The 19,390-nt window shown below is 44.7% G+C and overlaps 1 protein-coding gene across 1 annotated transcript; it reads left to right on the top strand.

The window, feature by feature from the left end:
- The first annotated feature begins 6,660 nt into the window (after positions 1-6,660).
- Positions 6,661-19,247, top strand: LOC144933711 (troponin T, fast skeletal muscle isoforms-like). The gene is made up of 8 exons (XM_078858777.1): positions 6,661-6,727; positions 9,146-9,262; positions 10,241-10,318; positions 10,679-10,792; positions 14,050-14,162; positions 15,188-15,278; positions 16,373-16,404; positions 18,811-19,247. The coding sequence occupies exons 2-8, from the start codon at positions 9,149-9,151 to the stop codon at positions 18,863-18,865; spliced, it is 597 nt and encodes a 198-aa protein (XP_078714903.1). The 5' UTR covers positions 6,661-6,727; positions 9,146-9,148; the 3' UTR covers positions 18,866-19,247.
- Positions 19,248-19,390: the final 143 nt, after the last annotated feature.

Here is a 19,390-nt window from a genome sequence, read left to right as displayed (position 1 = left end):
AGCTCCCATCGAGTGTGGAAAATGGGGTCTACACGATGTGAAACGGGCCGGAACGTTGCCGCATTCCCCTCGGCAAGTTGTGGAGGGGCTTCAGAGCCAGTTGCATTCCTGTCGTGTGCACACAGATGCACGTGTCTGTATTTTTATGCTTCGTATAAGTGCTGTATATATTTTCCCCTCATGCCTACATATGTGTATGCATATGGTATATACATACACGACATGCACACGTATGTAATGTATGCACGTGCGAGTTGCATGTAGTATGAGAATCAGAATATTTATTTGAATTGGAGGAATCCGATGAGCTCTGAAGTTCTTTTTCACAGATGTCCAGTATAACATGATACACATGCAATCAGCGTGCACACCACACTGATCGGTGTGTGTGTGTCAGCTGAACATGTGGAATGGGGCAGGTGGACCGGTGAAGGGGAACATTCCTCATGGAAGTTTAAAATTATTTTTTACAGCACAGCGGGGAGCCATTAAACCCAGCGATCTGAGTGGGATTTCCGGCCATGGATAACACCAGTGCTGAGTGATATCTCAACCGGTCTTAGGCAACCCTTCACTGACCTGTACTGACTGGCAAAAATGGTCAAAAAACCCCCATGGCTAACATTGGCGGGTCCATCAACCCGTTGGTGTGGAGAGGCCATCATGCATCAGTGGATTGACAAAACGTTGTAAACGTGTTAATTATTATTACTGTTGGCATAGTCAGCGTGACAAATGCCACAGTGAATAGCGTGAAATCCTTGTTAGACCTTCCATGTGCCTGCAACCACTGTTCCCCCATCCACCTGCACGCTGCCAGGTTTCTGCATTCAGAGAATGCAATGGCAGGCACGGCAGAGTGTGCCCCATGCGTGGCAGAAGGGAGTCCGGGTGATTAGCCGTGAATGTTCCTGCTGTCATGTTATCTGCGGCTGCAGGTGCCATTCTGCTAAAACGTGGCAGATTAACTTCCGCTTTCAAGACGTTTTTTTTAATTAATTGATTATAGCCAAATTTTGCGTGTTTTGTGAAGGCTTTTTGATATATTTACCCACTCAGATGCATATGCACACACATAGTACATATGTATACTTCGTTATACATAATGCCCTGCATTTGCCCATGGCAAGTGCATTATATGAAGTTAAAAATGTAAAGTACATTTTTTTTATAAGTATTTTAGATTTCACGTAAGCCTTGAAATACTATTGAATGATTGGCACGCCTGGTACATTCCACGAAATAGTGACAGGTTTATTTTCGACAATGTTCTAACGCCCAAATTGTGTTTCTCTCCACCGCAGACATCTGGAAGGTAAGAACGTTTCACGTCGCTCGTGTTGAAAGCATGCGACCGCATGCATTGCCATGTAGGACCTCCGAGCGCTGTAACAAACACCCTGAAGGAATTGACTGGCGCGTGCGTGTGCTCCGTTGGCTGCAGTGCGTGCTGAGCAGCACTGGCATGTGCTGAACACGCTCGTCTATAAGTGTCACCGTACCATGACGCCAATTGCTAAACATCCACTTCGGGCCATGAGCGCGGACGTGCTGCAGCTGCCTGCGATCGTGAGCGCGTGTATAATTCAAGCCTTGTTCTGGGCCCTAACAGCATGGGGAATATTTATAGAGGTGGCGGTCCAACGTGCTAATTTTTTTCTTTGCACTTGGGAAAACTGAAATTTGTTGTCCTAAAAAGCATGGCGATGTTGCACTTTTGTGCACAGTAGTTTATCTAATTTCATTATCGCTTTCCTACACTGAAACCATTGTGTTAAAAAAGCAGATTATTTGGTGGTGGTGGTGGTGGTGATGCTGCTGCTGCGTTGGTGTGCAAGCCCAGTAACTAAATACAAACTCAACACGTTCGTCAACAGCGCCGCTTTACAAGGAACATAGATTACGTTGTGGGCAACGACCCCTGCATCTCAGCACATAGAGGGGCCAGGGATATCGTACGTATGTTCAACCGTACGTAGCCAAACGTGGAGGTGCGGGGGACGGTAAAACAAACTAGTGCCTTATCCAACTCTTATCCACTCTCTCTCTCTCTACGGCCTTTCTATTCATGTGCCTTGAAAAAAGGGCCATTGCCCAAAACGTCATCCAATACGCGCTTCTCTTTAAGGACGCAGCGTTGTTGACGGGATGCGTTGGATGTTGAAAACGCCGCGTTTTGCCGAGCGTTCGCCATTTGCCATCGAATTGGGTGCAGGGACAAGTGGTGGGGGGATTGGCCAATGAGCAGCGCCAGAGTGAGCCACCTCAAGTTCTGGTGACCGTGCCACAGGCATCAGCGTGCCGTGCTCGTGACAGCAACCGAGGGACAGGCGTCAGTTTTTAAACAAAAACGGGGATGATTCCTTCCAGTGTGTGTTTAATGCGCTGCTCGTGAAACGCATCTGATACCAACGTCGGTAACGGATGACATTGCATGGTGCCGGCGGCCGTTATCTCATGCGGTTCTATTTGTAAGTGCTTCAAAGACAAAAAGAGTCACTTTTTAAAAAGGAAAAAAAATAGAAATTGCTTGAATGATTTTCACACCCTGAGAAATAGACCTGGGCTCCGCAAAGGATTTCACAACGGTGCATGCATCTATCTGCAACATTGTAACTCCCGACTTATATCCATGCGTGCAGAAAGCCTGTAACACACTGTAGGGGCAAGTGCTGTTAGCGAGCACCTATGAAGGCCGGCATGGCACACGAGGGGGTGGGTGGCCAGCACCACTCCCGACCGCCTTTGTCTCCCTCGTGGCGACGTTTACACACCGCACCGGGTACTCAATTGCGGCTGAGTCGACCTAGGAGAGGCCCAGGACTGGTTCAAATAATCGTCACCAACGTTTGCCGTGAGCGGGAACTGAACTCGGGTGACCGAGTTGATAGTGCAGCGCGTTAACCGCTACGCTACCGCTCCCCACACAAATGCGCACTCTCTCCCGACTGAGATCGTCGAGGAAGATGAGTTCTGTGAGCCACCCACATGGTCCACACCGCACAGGGGCAGAGGCGCGGCGCTGGGCAAGACCTAAGGGGGAGGCGGGGTGGGGTGGAAGCAAAAGATTGAGAGAGAAAATAGGGGGCACACAAAATCTGCCCAAAGTCGTCTGGATATGTCGTATGCTCTACCCTCGTCTGATTACGCGTCTCTCGTGTGCCCCCCAGCCCCCAACTTGTATTAGCACGGTTAGCTACGTATGGCGTGAAAGAAGTTCAACATACATACGTATCTCTTCTGCATACAGTGCAACTCTCTCGTGTCTCCTACATATGATAATGTATCTATCTCTCTTCAAACTTATCCGAATGCATCTCTCTCCCATCTCTTTGTTAGGAATACATCTCAGTCATCCTTTTTTCTCTCTCCAATCAACATCCATAATGTGTCTGCTGAATATATCTGCGGCCGTGTCACGACCTTCCGCCACTAAATCACCAATCGTATATCTCGCTCACATCTCTACACCCTCTATCTCTCTTCTGTCCACGCTCCTCATCTCCAGGCCATATCTCTGCATCGGCAATTTGCCTCCTCGCATTCTCTATCGCTCTCACCTCGCTATGTGTATATTTGATCCACACATCGCAGATCTCGCTACATCTCTGCCTCTCGTCTGCATGACTCCTCATCTCGCTATGAATTTGTAAATTGAAAGGAGAGGAGGGCGGGGGGTGAGAGCCCAAAGACATCCCTCCAGTCTAAATAAAGATTCTGATTCTCATGCATATGCTTAGCGCCCCAACGTGGCCGGGCACTGCCACTGCATACAGGGGCTGTGCACTCCAGCCGCTCTCAACCCCCAATGTTCCCCTCAATAATTTTCCGATGATTGCAATTTTTTAAAGTATTTATTATATCTCCCCCTCCTCTCCCCCCATTTCCCCCCCTCTCCCCCCTTATTGTTTCTGTCCTGGTCCCCCATACTGGCTCCTGGCCCTTGGCTTCGCTCTCTTCAACACCTGCCCGTCTTTCCACTACCGATTGGTGCTTTGTGTCTGCTGTCTCTCCGGTGCTGGGTTTCATCGGCCCTGGGTCAATTGAGGGTGCATCAGCATTTAAATGCTGTATGGGCCTCGTTGACAATTGGCCCAATAAGGGTGCTCGACAAAAGCCTTATTTCAGATTGATTCGCTACTTCCTCCGGATTAATGTTGCTAAACCTTATCAATAAAAAGTCCACCCTCGGGAAAGAAAAAAACCTCTTATTTAAGCAAACACCTCCTGTACCCTAGCATGACACTGGTGAAGAGTGAAACCCCAGAGTTCTCAGTCACCGTGAGCTATCTCATTCATCATTCCCTTACCCCATCCGCCACTGAGTCCTCATCTGTGCCCTCATCACATTCCCGACTGCAAACTCTCCCAAAATCCCTCTTCTCCAAACTGCAAACGATCCCAAATGCCACAACACTGGTAAATGAGACCACCTCACCCCAATGCTCCGATCCTTCAGATGGCTTCGAATCCAATCCTGGATACATTGCAAGATCATACTCAGCGCCTTCGAGATGCTACTCTGAACTCATATCACTTCTAGCTTTCCTCTCCGGCACGCACACTCGATGCTCCAGCAACCAAGGCTTTCTGTTGAAGCCCCCAATGAACCATCGCTCATTCTCCTCCGCTGCCCCTCTTCGAGTGCAATCTCAAGCCCTACGTTTTTCTCCCCCACTGACTTCGGCTGACTTCTTATCGTACGGATAAATACGCCTCCTCTTTGTGTGCTGCGGCATCTTGAGAGGCATTAGCATTTAGAAGCTATTTAAATTCATAGTGTATAGTAATTGCAAAGTTAATTTCATTCTATAATGGAACCTGAAATTACGGTGACGACCGTGGATCACGGCGACATTTCTCACATGGGTAGCGTTGCTGCAGTCACAATGTGAGCGTGTTTGTGGTGGCAGAGAGGTTGACTTTCGGTGACAGATTCAGTGGGTTAGTCGGTATTGCGCACAAAACCATTGCTCAAAGGAATACGTGTGGGGGAACAGTTAATTCAATAATGCGTGACAAATTAAATTTTCTATAGGGTGTAAAAATGTTAAAAGAAAAGCATGAGACAAAAGGATTTTGTCAGCCGGATACATGAACGCTATAGTTCACGGACCATGTGAATGTCCCGGAGGGTTGCTTTTACTGTTAGCGAGGTTGGATACGTATGGTGTGAAAGAAGTTCAACACAGACACATACATACGTACGTTTCCCTTCCAACATAGAACATGATTTTGCCACCATTGGCATGTTAGTAATCTCTTCAATGGCATCCGGAGCGTCAACATTCAATTATAATGTTTCGTCAGCTTTTCAAATGCTGTACACAAGAAATACCATTATACCAGTAAAAGCCTATAACTTATGGCTTAGACGTTCACAAGTTTAATTGAAGGCAATGGTCTCTTTTCATAGTAGAGAGAGCAGGGAGAGAGAATGTTGAGGTCTGTGAATTGAGACATATCTGGCATATAATTCCTGTTTCATATAGAGAATCCAATATTTTGGAAATTATATTTTTAAACAATGTACTGTATTATAGTTTTCGTGAGAACTACATGTGGCCATTTCAAAAGGTAAACAATCTGACAGGATAAGAAGAGGATTTTCGAATTTTTCGAACTGTTCACAGCTGGACAGTCTCCCTGTGAGCCTGCCAGATCTGAACATTTCATGTTGCACTCATGGATCTGATACAACCATTTCCCTGCTTGTATTTGATGTCACTGCAATTTCCGATAAACTTGTGAGGCTCTCCTTGGGGTGCTCTGTTGAGGGAAGAAACGACACTTCCTCCCCTATTGTGTCTTCCCTACGCGATGCGTGTGAACCGGCCAGATCGGATAGGGCCGCCGTTCAGCCGTTACTCTGGAAGACAGAGCGCGTTTCACTCCTTTGTAACGTGGAATAGCTGACGGCAGAGATCACCAAACGACATTTGCCCTCGTGGGATGTTTTATTATTGCACTCGACTGTGAACCCAAAGCCACGCGTGCATTGTCTGGCTCCTGCCACGCGAACTCACGTGGCTACCCCCACATTGTCCCCCCCCAATGTCACGACTGCAGCACACACAAAGCTACAATATGCAGCAGGTACACCCGTCGCCTTTCAGATGTGGAGATAGGGTATTTATGGTCTTCGATTGGTTTATAATTGGCAGGAAAGAGCATAGACACTTTGCTACAGGTACATATGACCCTCGGGTCATATCAAATGGTTTGAAGGGAACCCTTCTTATTCGATTTCTCTTATCTGCGACTCTGTCCTCGCTTGACAGACAAGGAGGACATTTACGCGATCTAACCCAAAAAACATCTATTATGGATGATATTGGGCACGAAAGCCTACGTGTTAAAAGGAGGAGTTATACCAGAGTTGAGAGAGAGAAGGACGCCGATTCCCATTGTTTCACGGGAAATTTCATTGCATTTGTTCGGACAAAAAAAACGACCAACCAAATGGTCACGCAGAGGGCAACACAGAATTCTCTGCGAGTGTTTGGTGCCACTTTCAGATGACGTCTTGAACTTTAAGTGAACTGACGGTATATTAAATGGGTATTTCCCAACTATCTTTAAAACATGTGTTTTTATATTTATATATATAATTTGTGAGATTCTAACCACACCGTTCTCTTTTTTTTTCAAAACAGAAAAGCCAAAACACAAGATACATGTCCCGCCACCAGCTGCACCGGAAGGACCTCCTGAGCTTGTCTTTGATGTAAGTCGCTCTCCGTGAATATCCTTTATTACTATCTTTTTAAAAATGTACACAATGTCTATTCGAATTTAGCACATGCATGTGTGTATGGTATTGATGTAGTAGTGATAGGCCGTGCTGGTAAGACATCTGGGCACGTTGCAGAATTTCTTTTTTATATCACAAAATCCAGAAATCTGAAGGAAATCTCAATCGAACAAACCTGACACTTATTGCTCTCCACAGTTAAACAGAGTCACTTGCAGAGAAAATGGTTTCTAGTGACAATTAAATCATGTGTCCTATGAAGAGTGCGAATCACCTGCTACGATATATGGATCCGAAACTCTAACGTGAACGATTAAATGGAACAAGAACTGGAAAGTGTGAAAAAAATAACGGAGAGATGAATTTTGGGAAATAATATTGAGAGGGAGGGAGAGGAAGACGGGGATAAGAAACAACAAGTTAAAGATGTTATTTGACTGTTCAAAGAAGGTAAGTCCTTCCCCCGCCTCCAATTAGCACAGTTAAATACGTATGGTGCGAAAGAAGTTCAACATACTGTAGATACACGAGAGGAGATGTTGGCCGGTAGTCCAGCCTACTGACGCAGTGGCGGCAAAGGAAGGGTTTGCAAGAACAAGATGACGTCTACACCATCTCCCCTTGAAAATAATCTATTTCAAATGTATTCATGGAACCTATCTGAGCAATGAAAGGAGGGCAAACTTCTCTAACTCATCCTCGGAATGCCCCAGATGTCTACAAGGCACCGCACATATCTGCACGCCTAATGGCTATTTACAGATGTCGCCGAGTTCTACAGAGACATCGCCAACAGCTGCGGTTAGCACGTTTGGCTATGTACGGTGCGAAATAAGTTCACCATACATATGTAAGGACAGTACGGGGCCTGGTGGCCTTGGTTAATAATTGACGCGACGGGAACGGACAGGGTCACGTCAGGATAGTACGGGACCTAAGTGGTTGTACATTATAATTGAGACAGGGACAGAAAGGGCCAGATGAGGTGAGAGAGAGTTCGGGAAAAGGGGCGTGGCCAGGTTCGAGAGGGGGATAAAAGCCAGCGTGGAGCAGGGCTCTGGGCTGCTGTGGGGCAATCAAGAAACCGTCATCAACATCGTCGTCTTGGAGCGGGTCGTCTTCATCATCTTGGATCGGAGAACCTTGTAGTCTTGGAAGGCTAGAGTTACATATTGTCTCCGTGACTGCTACGCGTCCGCTCCTATGTAGTCAGGAAACTACATGCGGAGCGTCGCCGAGAGTCACAGAAGTTACCCAGCTGTTTATAGTCAACTCGTGGTTATCCGTTCAAATATCAGTGAGTCGGCAGACTTTATTCATAAATATTTGTTTATATAATTGAACAAGATGGTGTCTCTGAGAGCTACATTATACATACATACTGGATACACTCCTTCCAGGAATATTTCACGAGTATCAACAATTCATACTTGGTAGGATTTCACTCGCTGGAAGTGTGTGAGGGGTTGGGTTACAGCATTGCCATTGGGCTGTGGCTGAACTGGTCCCATAAATTTGATATTATATGCAACACATAAAATATGTGGACTCATCCCTGTGGGGTGTAAAACCGAGGTGGGGGGGGGAGGATGGTCTCCAAGCACCAGCATGTCTTAACTCCAAGCCTTTTACACTATGGCAAGGAAAACAATCCAGAGAAACTGGAAAGACCATGAACCACCCCCAATCTGGAGACATGTGCAGCGATGGAGCACCTTAGCTACAAGCTAAAGGGAAAAAATAGGGAAAATACAAGGCAATTTGGACACCGTTCCTTGAGATCCCCGTATGACCTAAAATACTATTAAAAACGATTTCAACTATTTTTTCATTTTACCAGGTCAGGCCCACTGAGGTAATTCCGAGCTATTTTTCAGAAAAGACCTGGCCACCGATGACAAGTTCAAGGAAGTGGCTGATGACATGAACATGTAGAGCAGCCAAATTCTCTAAACACATGTTTCTAAACGTGGAGGGAAACACTGGTGTACCCTGTGAAAAAGATTGCCACGACCGGCGGGAGAACATGCAAACTCCAAATAAACAGCAGCAGGCGGTCAGGGTATACTAGGCGAGGTAGTTAATATCTTGATAACATAGAGCCCCAATACCTGAACGGGAGGAAATCAAATGATCGGTGAGCGTGGGCTGGAGGGGAGGACCAGGCTGTAGACACGTCATGCTTACATTATTATTATTTTCCTTGTTCTTTATTTGGTTCTTTAATTGGTTAATTTGTTCATGCATCCCTCCTCCCCGCCTCATTCCCCTGGATATACAAAATAAAATCGAAACTTGAACTCGTAATTGCTAGACGAGCACAATATAAAATGTCAAGTAAAGTTATATTTTATGGTTTGTTTGTTTATTTTTGGCTTTTTTTGTTTGCAGGATATGCATCGCAAGCGCATGGAGAAGGACCTGTCGGAGCTGCAGACTCTGATCGATGCTCATTTTGAGACAAGAAAGAAGGAGGAGGAGGACCTTCTGCTACTGAAAGAGAGAATTGTACGTCGTCGTGCATGCCTTACAGTGTTTACACTCAATAGCGTTGCTCTCTGAGATGTATGGGATAGTCTTCCCCGCATCGCGCACGTGTGCGTGTTCTCCCGGTGCCTTGTCAACATCTTGCTTCAGTGGCGAAATGTTAACTACCTCGCCTGGTGGACATGAGGTTGTGGGTTCGATTCCAACCCGATACGCCGGTATATTTGGATCTTGATTTGAAGCTTTCGTGACTGCAGGAATCCATACTCTTTGGTTCTTTCGGTAAAGTCACGTAGATAGGTATATTGAGTTTGCATTTTCTCGCCGTGGTCGTGCACATTTTTACTTCCAAATTTAGAAGCCTGCGCTCTCAGATGGTGTTTGGCTGCTATTAATTTCCACACGATAAGCCACTTTGAAGAGCTATCACGTGTGGCCAGATCGTTGCTGAAAAAGAGCTATATAGTTCAGTGGGCCTTTCCTGGTAAGATAAAAATTGCCTAGTTTTTTTCGTTTTACCACTTCAAAGACTCTAATTGGCGTGTAATACCTTAATATATAGAGCACCGCAAACCTTGGGAAATTGCTGGTGCCGGCTCATTGTGTAGATGCCCTCCAGCTTGTCTGTAATTCCCCGTCGTGTCTCCAAGTCATTCTCTCTCTCTGCAAGAGCGAGCGAATACTGCGCGGCACGTACAAATTTAGCATTATATAAACATTAATTGTAGAATCTAATCAAATTTAATTGTGGGGTAGAAAGTTATATTGTTGCTAATTCGGACTCATCCTACGAAAAACTGGTTTCACCAAACTTGGAAAAACTATTGTGTTTGTCTGTATAAATACAATATTAAAAAAACACCAATAACTACAATTCGGTTCAGTATGTAACATACACGAAATCACAATGCTTCAGGTTTAGACATATTATATCACGATGTAAGACATTGCTAAAATCCTGCTCACGCGAAACTAACCACTTCTGTCGTGCGTCATCAGGAGAAGAGACGTCAGGAGCGTGACGAGAATATCCGCCAGCGTGCTGAGAAGGAGAAGGAGCGCCAGCAGAGGATTGCTGTGAGTTGCCGCCAAGCCAACATCATCACCGGCCCCTTGAGATTACACAAAGTCACCGTTGAAAGTGGACGTTTAGAACGCAAAACCAAAAAAACCTGCGTTCGATGATATCAATTGAGAGCTGCAGATGGAAAATGCATGAGAACACAAAGCCAGATCCTATTGTCACTCACCATATCTGGCTTTTAAGATGTGTTCAATGTTAGTTTAGCATTGACAGATGACGTGCTTCCCCCGATTTTCTGAATGCTCTCCCCATCCATGACACAAGGGCCTCAAAGGGGCCTGCTGCCGTGTGCAGAAAACGGCGGGTGATGTGCAGGAGCCGCACCTGACCCTTGCCGTGTACTCTTGATACAGGAAGAGAAGGCCAGGCGGGAGGAGGAGGATCAACGCAAACGTGCAGAGGAGGACCACAAGAAGAGAAGGCTGCTCACTGACGCATCTGCCACCTATGGCAGCACGCTATCCAAGGTAAGCGGCCGTCCATAAATGACTGACGTCACGCACCTGGGGGGGGGGGGGTCAGACATTTGTGACGATGTGTGACGAAGGGGAGGAGGGGGTTGAGAAATGTGACGTCACGTAAAAATGCGCAACTTTAAATAAATATAGACAACACATTCTACTTAATTAAATAGACTTTTTAAGAAATGTTTTCTCCTACAACATCAGAGTGCAGCGCCACATTAAATATGCACTACAATTACAATAGTTTAAAGCGATTTGAAGAAACATGTATGACGCATTACCGGTCAATATCAATCTACAGTGATCTATATTTTTTGGGTCTTTCGGTAAAGTCACGTAGATAGGTTCAAAGAAAATAACAAAAATAACAAAAAACTACGACAAGCGTTCGTCTTTTTTCTTCCTGATGACGAACGCTTGTGTTGTGATCGAAACGTCGTAGTTTTTGGTTATTTTTTGTTATTTTCTTTGAACCTATCTACGTGACTTTACCGAAAGACCCAAAGAATATAAATTCCTGCAGTCACGAAAGCTTTAAGTACAGTGATCTAGTCTAATTTATCGAGGCGCCTTCACTCGAGGCGTTTGACATGCAACTTACAAAACGGTGACAGAATAGAATGATGTAGATGCCTGGCGTGTACAATGATTAAGGAATGAGTGAAAACGATAGAGGGATACTTAGGGATCACGAAAGGGTAGGGGAGGGACGGGAAGGGGTGGAGGGGCGAGGGGCGGGAAGAGAACGGGCAAGAGAGAGAAGAGGTGATGCTTTGAGAGAAAAACGGAATGAGCTTAAGGGGGGATTGCTTCATGTGCAGGGGAAGATTATTCCAGTGTAGGGGTGCAAGGAGAGAGAAAAACCAAAAACTGGATTGGGCACAGGGGGAGACGGAGGGAAAACGAGAGACATATAAGATTGGGAAGGAAGAGGACAAGAGGGGACATGGAAGGAGATGAGAGAGGCAAGATAATGACACTCTCAGCATCAGCGTCATCATCCCAGTGGGTCATTTGTGTTTACTTTGCATAGAATATATATTGGTCGTCGTTTTGATTTCCGGTATCTCGTGCAGCAGGGGGCAGTGTCACATCGCGTGCAGTGTTCACTGCATCAGCAACACAAAACAAAATGAGCAAACGAACTCATACCTTGTATACAGAACTTGGTATGCAGAAGGACGTGGGTTCGATCCCAACCCTGACGCCTGCTGCTGTATATTTGGAGTTTGCACGTCTCTCTCCGTGGCCCGTGGCCACGTGGATTTTTCTCCGGGTCATCCGGTTTTTCCCTCCACATTTAAAAACGTGCATTGATAAGCCACTTCGTTGAGCTATCATTTGCGGCCAGGTCGCTTCTAAAAAAATGCTACTTAGCTCAGTAGGCTTTACCTGGTAAAATAATACAAAAAAATTGTTCATAGAATTTGCTATTATTTAATGGCATTCACAAGAAAAGAGATGATAACCTTTGTAAATAGAATTGCCCAATGTATACAATTTGTCAGGACAAAAAAAATGTAAATACCCTAATCTCTAGTGGATATGTATGGGAGTAATTAAAGAATACTTAGCTAAGATTATGTTCGCCTTATTTTCAAGTACAGGTACCATTTGTATGATCCAGCCATATCTCTCTGGGCCTCTATGTGCCTGAAGAAGGGATCTTGTACGGAAGGTCACCTATTATATACATTTTTAAGGCCACAATGTAATTGATGCAAGTGTTTGGTCTTTTTAAAATCGATCGTAATATAAATGTTACGCATATGTTATGACCTTGTACATGAATTCCAGGTGGCATTTTAATTGGGCGTATATTACATCCTCCAAACTCGATTGACACACACGGACAATAGTAAACTGTACAATAATAAAAAAACAACACAATCTGTTCCTGTGTAAAAAAAATCATGAAACACAATGTGAAAACAATTGAAATATTTTGCGATGTAAAAGGGAAGTGATCGTTTTTCATTTGTAGTGTGTAACCCATGTGCTCCTAACAATGCATTGGGGTTTATTTTTTTCATTTAAAGCCACATTTCTTTAAATTAGACCTAAATATAGTTATCACATTGAGCACATATGACTAAGACATGTAACTTTGTTAACGTAAACACTCTATAATTGGCTGATAACACCGTGTTATATATAGAGGACCGCAAAGTCTTGCTGTGGCCTGTAAATCCAGCACTGTGGTGGCAGCGAGCATTGGTGGATCACAAAAATGTCGTGAAACTCCCGTTGGCAGCGAGGAGGAACCATAATCCTCTTCCATCTGTATGGGATAGAGCGTTTCCCCCTCGCACACGTGGGCTTTCTCCACTCATTAATTAGCTGATAACACCTATAAATATATACATAGGAAACCACGGAGCTTGGGAAATTGTTGGCACCAGCTAATCACGTGGCTGCTTTCCCGCTTGTGGTTCCAGAGTAATTATCTCTCTGTCGCAAATAATAATCATCTCTATTTTATGAACACCTTTCATATTGAAGTATCTTATAACGCTGCACAGCACGTAAAAATAAAACCACACTCACAAATATCTATACAAATCTAAGCGAATTAGAAAGCTGGCAATAACAATATCAGTGACGACTCTCGAAATTCCAATAAAATTAAGAACTATGATGAAAGCGAATACAAATAATAATTACAGAGTGATCCAATCAGACAACCAAATAGTTGTTTTTTAAAATCTTAAGTGACACAGACTCAGAATCCCTAATGGACCGAGGAAGGGGATTCTACAATCGTGGTGTGTTACGAATTGACCTCATTATTAAAGATAGCGCAGCATGCACAAAGAGAGTGTGTGAGGAAACATTGCATTTACGTACAAGCAGTGCCAGATTATCCTAGTAGCAAAAGTAGCTACATATGCTACAGGCCCCGCACTTTCAAGGTCCCGTGATAAATGCTTTCAAGCTATCAATTCCGATTCAGTGATTCTGCACTTGCTCTATTACTATAGTACTATACTGCCTTCAACTTTTATGAACGACTGGATGTTTAAGGTTAGCGATTTGTCATATTATCTGGCTGTATAGCAAATGAAAAATATATGTATGGTTTATTTATTTATTTAGTGCCCCTTTATAACTTATGCTACAGGCCCCGCACTAGCTTAATCCGGCATTGCCTACAAGGACGTTGAAAAAATTCACCGCCTGCGTTATTTTACTCCCCCCCTCCCCCCCTTCAAGAAACTCACAGTTTGAGTATTATTCACTCAACTCGTGCTCCTTTGCAGGCCGAGAGGGGCAGGAAGGGGAAGAAGGTGACGGAGCGCGAGAAGAAGAGGAAGATTCTGGGAGAACGCCGCAAGGCGCTCAACATTGACCATCTGAGCGAGGACAAGCTCAAGTGAGCGCGCTTGGCCGCTGTCACGATCATCATCAGCATCTTCATCATCATCGTCGTCGTTCTTTCATGATGATCATCGGTGTTGTTGCCGAGGATGTATACGTACCTCCGGTTAGAGCGGTTGGCTACGTACAGTGCAAAAGAAGTTCAACATTGAACTAGGACTCATATCCTTACCTGTGAACATTTCGTGAACATCTCAACAGCATTGGTTCAAGCCAGCGTGACTTCGGTTGATGAGATAATGAATTTCAACACAGGTCCAGAGTGTTTCTTATGTTGAACCAATGCTGCTGACATTATGCACTCCCTGAAGGCCGTTTGGCTCATGGGATGTGTAAAAAAAACAACTTAATGTTGAGGACAGATGGGCATCTGCTTAATTATTATTACTATCATTACGTTTGCTCTAGCCGATTGGCACAGAGATCGGTGGGAGTAATTCCCAATCTTTAAATCATGTTAACTCTATAAAATGTCACCAAAAAGTATACACTGCTTTCATATCATGCAAATTGTGGATGGTTTCTACAAAGCAAACATTATGGAATATGTGCATATGTTATAATATTTTTTATATATTAGAGTGCCACTCACTCTGCATATGGAAACAGTGAATTTTCGGCTTTCTTGGGTCACACCCTTCTCTCAATTTGTTCTCTTTGGTGTAAACGTCAACAGTTGACAATCACATTCGACTCTGTTCATAGGCACACGTTGCACAGGGTCCCCTCCTCTTGTTCTCTGCGTCTGTGCCTCCTATACTCTGACTGTCCTGTGTGTGTCGCCTGCAATGCATTTTTCAAATTCGTCAAGCACCAAGCAAATATTGGGCGATTGCCTCTGAACTAACGGTGCTTTTGGTGTCGCAGACAAATGAATAACAATGGGGAGGTGTGACCTTGACAATAACAAACACTTGAATTTTTATGGGCACCCTAAATTAAATTATAACGGTTCAAACCAAAACAAAAAGCACCGGTGAATTATCTCCGTAAGCCAATCCCACGCGTGTGCCCTGGCAGGGAGAAGGCCACGGAGCTGTGGGAGTGGCTGCACGGACTGGAGTCGGAGAAGTTTGATCTCCTGGAAAGGATCAAGCGCCAGAAATACGATGTAAGATGAATTCTCGGGTTGTGTCAATTAATCAGTGTGTATGAGTGCGTGAATGAGTGTGTATACGAGTGTGTGTGAGTAAATTATGGAAAATGCATGCCTCAATGGGTGTGTGAGTGCTGTGACCTGCAGTGTGGTGAGTAAGTGGGTGGGTAAGTAGGTGAGTGAGTGTGTTGTTTTGAGTGGTAGTGTAGCAGTTAGCTTACTGCACTACAAACCCGGTGACCTGAGTTCGATTCCTGCTCACGGCCAACACCAGCGACGATTATCTGAACCGGTGCTGGGCCTCCCCTCGGTCGACTCATCCTCAAATGAGTACCTGGCACGGTGTGTAAACATCGCCACTTGGGAGACAAAGGCGGCCGGGGATGGTGTTGGCTATCCACCTCCTCGTATGCCGTGCCGGTCTTCATAGGTGCTACTAACAGGAATTGCCTCAACAGTCTGTTAAGGCTATAAGGGGGATCTTTGTTTTGACCTACAGTGTCATGAGTGGGTGGGTGGTCGAGTGTGTTGTTGTGACCTTTAGTGTGGTGAGTGGGTGGGTGAGTGTTGTGTTGACCTGCAGTGTGGTAGTTGAACACAGAATGGGTGAGATGAAACAGTGTGTGGTAGACAGAGTCCTCAACATGGGTGGAGGGACATATAGATGGGTGTATATGTTGATATAGTGCATAGTAGGATGTGAGCACTTAATTGCCGGAAGGGTACAGGAACCACAGAAATCACTGGCCCCAGCGGCATCACTAAAGCACCACAGCTTGATGGACAGCGATTAGTGACGCGTCACACCCATATTTGACAGCCTAGAACACACGCTATAGGTACAAATCTCAAACTATAGTTAATTGGTTTTATTTAATGTCTTCCTTCACAAGAGAGACACCTAGTGCCTACTATGGCATCATCAACATCAAATTTGTTTATGACCGTATGTTTATTTTGTTTTTGTATTTCAATCGTGGCAGTTTAACACTTCAGTGAGATACGTTTTAAAGAATACCTTCCAGAATACGTGTATGTACATTTCTGGTGTGTGTGTGCATCACCTTCCGCTGATGTCCTTTGCCAACTTGCTGTCATTCCGAATGTAGATTCAAAGCCTGAACAGGAGAGTTGATGAGCTGTAAGTACTGCATGGATATTCATCAAATTAAGACAGCTGGCATTGCCAAATAATCCCTAAGGAAATTGTTACAATGTGTATACAGATCTTCTTCTTCTAAGTTAACATTTAAAAATATATTTCCGTAAAGTGCCAGTATTTATAGGGACATTATTTTAGTTTGTAAAGTACAATTTCGTGAATAATGGCCATACATAATTTGAAAACCCCAGCATTTAAAGCAGCATACTTGTAAACTCGCATTCTTGACCACTAAATACCAAACACGATGTATGTCACCATCAAACATCAAGACGTACTAACACAGCAACTCGGTTGGTCAACATTATCAATGTAATCGAAGAACATCGCCTTCACAATCTGCAGCACTTACTGTGGTACGAATGCAAGTGCTGCATTTTCAGTGGGGATTTGTTCTGTCATATACCGCAAGTTCAGTGGAAAACCAATTATAAAATGTCATGGTTACAGTTATTGAATATTTGAGGCCGATATTGCATTTCCAAAATGTTTTTACTACAATTACTTTTCCCGCTGATGGCATCTAAGACTTTGATAGGCCTGTGCACAGCTCTGGACAGCCCCTGCAACCATGGCTGGCTTGGCAATACCTCTAGGCAGCGATCCTTAACCTTTACTGCAGCCTTGCACCCCTTTGGTTCTCAATCGTAAAATAAATTATGTTAATAAATACACAGGTTTGACGAAACAAAGTAGTTGTACTTATGTGGCCGTGCCTAATTTGTGTTTCGGGGTTGCGTGCCGCCCAGGTTAAGAACCACCGCCCGCTCTATGGTCTCTTTCTGGTTCACCAACTTATCTGTTGTGTTTAGTGGAGACCAAGGCGAATTGGGAAAGTATTGGTAAATGTTTTGGTGCCATAGTCTGAACTATCTGGAGGGTCACATCCACATTGCTGAAAGGGCCCACAGTGCACCGTAGAAAACAGAATCATAATCTTAATTTTTACTCGAGGAATCCGATGAGCTATGAAGCTCGTTTTTACATGTCCAGTACAGGTGGGTCAAAACACAAAATGATCTTGTATGTGTTTTTTACTTACATATGTGCACTTTAAAGCCACGCGAAGTGCCGTACGCTCGCTGGCAGCAGGTCACGGAACACACGTGCATGCACACACACACACGTGCAGTGACATCTATCTCAATCTTAATTTCAATCGGCTCTATTAACGTGGACATCGTGAATTGCTTAGCGCATCACGTGGGACGTGTTTAACAATCAATGGGCGCGTGCGGGGTGGAACGAGTTAATTTGCATTTGAACGGGGAGGAATACATTTGCGAAAGTGGAAAGAGGTAGCGCGGTTGGTGGGTCACGAGGACTGAAGTTCGCTAAAACCTGCAGAATGGCCCCCTTTTTCATGACAGCATCTATCTTATCCCACAAAGAAGTGAGAGCAATGGTTCGGGGATGAGATAACATCTAAGGCAGGGGTCAGCAACCAAAACAACAAGGAGAGCCATTCTCTTCGAATTAGGAAGAAAAAAACCCCTCAGTAATTTCAACAGCCGCAATGCATGTGGCGAATACGAGAAGGTGGTGGTCCTTAATAAATGACGTCACGAAGCAGTTCCTTAAAGAGGCACACGCGGTTCCGGAGCAATCCGGTTGCCGACCCCTGATCGAAAGCAAACACCGGAGGTAATCTCCGTGTTGCTGCTCCGACGGGTGCTGTGGCACGGCGAAATTGAAAACATCGATTAAGTAGTTTCGTTAGTTTCATTCCGATACGGAGAAATTTTACTGCAGATATTTACGTAGATTTTTCTAAAATAAAAGTGATCAAACGTGGCACTACACGCTAATTAGGGTAATCTGAATAACGGTAATCTGAAAACAGAGCAATAGAAACAAATATCTATACATACTTGATTTGAAGCTTTCGTGACTGCAGGAAGCCATACTCTCTGGTTCTTTCGCTAAAGTCACGTAGGTAGAAAACAATAATAAAAGAACACGACGTTTCCGTCGCAACACAAGCGCCCATCACCAGGTGAGTCCTGATGACGGACGCCTGATCACGGACGCTTGTGTTACCGAAAGAACCAGAGAGTATGCATACATACCTTTAGTCGTAATATGTTGCAGTGGTATGATATTGTAATGCATTTCACCCCAGCAATCGACGATACTGAGCAATTGGTGTGTCAACAAATTACAGTTTTTAGATCACGCTCTCCCCAATGTGTACAGAAATTATTTTGAGCTGCTGGTTATTAGTGCTCATCATCTTCTATCCTTTATAGATTATACTGTACGTAAAAAAATGTAATTTATACCGTGCATGTGAAGAGCCGCCGTGAGCCGCGTTGGTTTTGGGGTATCGTGCGCGCAAATTTTCATCCGTAAACATTTTCATCCGTGAACATTTTCCTCTCGCAGGAACGCGAAGGGCCGTCGTGGCAAGGGCAAGGGCGCCGCCGCACGCAAGAAGTGAGGCCCCCTCATCCACTCCGGCAGGCACCCACAGAACGGATGGACGGATGCGGTGTCCTCTCCTCTCCCGCATGTCACCCCAACTGCACGACCTTCGAGCGCACAACGAGAGTTGCTCCCAGCCCCACAACCAACGAACGTGCCACCAGTGTTGGCTTAGACGAGATGGTCTCGCCTATGGTAGGTGCTTTGTTCTGGATCACAAACTTGTTCCCAATAAGATGTTTACCCCAAAAGAATCGATGGCAATATAACCATGATTGCACATTTGAAAAGAATGCAGAAGACAAAAATGCACCTTCTGTTAAACCATAGTTGTGCTTTATTTTACTGTGCTCTGTTTTCGAATTCTACCCCTGGATTTAATAAAGTGCAGTTGGCATAGTAGCTTGAAAGTTTTCCTGTCATATATTGACTTAAAGCTTTCATGACTGCAGGAATTCATATTCTTGGGTCTTTCGGTAAAGTCACGGAGATAGACTTTACCGAAAGACCCAAGAATTTGTTCTCCTGTCATTTTACGATG

Source organism: Lampetra fluviatilis, chromosome 8, assembly GCF_964198595.1.
Source record: "Lampetra fluviatilis chromosome 8, kcLamFluv1.1, whole genome shotgun sequence".
NCBI lineage: Eukaryota > Metazoa > Chordata > Hyperoartia > Petromyzontiformes > Petromyzontidae > Lampetra > Lampetra fluviatilis.
Note: the sequence above shows the minus strand (reverse complement) of the source record. Positions and strands in the feature narration are given on the sequence as shown.

What these genes read in the sequence shown, in the direction of transcription:
- LOC144933711 (XM_078858777.1), top strand. Translation starts at nt 9,149, where the DNA reads ATGCATCGCAAGCGCATGGAGAAGGACCTGTCGGAGCTGCAGACTCTG. An exon ending in TGCTACTGAAAGAGAGAATT is followed by an intron (nt 9,263 to 10,240) that starts GTACGTCGTCGT and finishes GTGCGTCATCAG; the next exon opens with GAGAAGAGACGTCAGGAGCG. An exon ending in TCAAGCGCCAGAAATACGAT is followed by an intron (nt 15,279 to 16,372) that starts GTAAGATGAATT and finishes TTCCGAATGTAG; the next exon opens with ATTCAAAGCCTGAACAGGAG.